This window comes from Chaetura pelagica, unplaced genomic scaffold (genome assembly GCF_000747805.2).
Source record: "Chaetura pelagica isolate M959 unplaced genomic scaffold, ChaPel_1.0 scaffold2492, whole genome shotgun sequence".
In the NCBI taxonomy this organism is placed as follows: Eukaryota; Metazoa; Chordata; class Aves; order Apodiformes; family Apodidae; genus Chaetura; species Chaetura pelagica.
The window spans coordinates 9,831-10,294 of record NW_009952429.1 but is presented as its reverse complement, the minus strand read 5'-3'; the positions used below and the strand labels follow the sequence as shown (position 1 = coordinate 10,294).

The window sequence follows — 464 nt, the reverse complement described above, 5'->3', positions numbered from 1 at the left end:
TCAATTGCTGGCCCCCCCCTGGGGGGGCGTGGATCTCACGGGGGAGGATCTCGCGGGGCCGGGGGGGAGCACAGGGGCAGGGGGATGAAAGGGGCGGTGATTCCCAAGCCCTGGGTACCTGGAGGAGCTGCTGCTGGAGCTGGTGCTGTAGGACTTGGCCTCGATGCCGTGCAGACAGTCTTTGAGGGAGGAGAGGAGGACGCGGCACCGCTCGTCGTTGGCCACGCGGGACTGCTTGATGACAGCGATGGCCGTCAGGAGGGTCTCGATGGCGTCGCTGTAATCCCCTGGGGGAAAGGGAGGAGGCGTGAGGGGTGTGCCCACTTTCTGGAGCTCCCCCCACAAGGTTAAGAAGGATGTGGAGCTCCTGGAGAAAGTCCAGAGGACACGGAGATGATCCAAAGGCTCTGGGGACAGGCTGGGAGAGTTGGGGTGTTCAGCCTGGAGAAAAGAAGACTCCAGGG

The 464-nt window shown here is 63.8% G+C and overlaps 1 protein-coding gene across 1 annotated transcript in view; it reads right to left on the bottom strand.

Moving 5' to 3' along the window:
• Nucleotides 1-464, bottom strand: part of CPSF7 (cleavage and polyadenylation specific factor 7, 59kDa) — a gene marked incomplete at its 5' end in the record, with an annotated part of 4,473 nt that overhangs the window by 358 nt on the left and 3,651 nt on the right. The window contains one exon of the mRNA XM_010008224.1: nt 40-367. Coding sequence (XP_010006526.1) covers nt 40-367 — 328 coding nt within the window. The remainder of the gene's footprint in view (nt 1-39; nt 368-464) is intronic.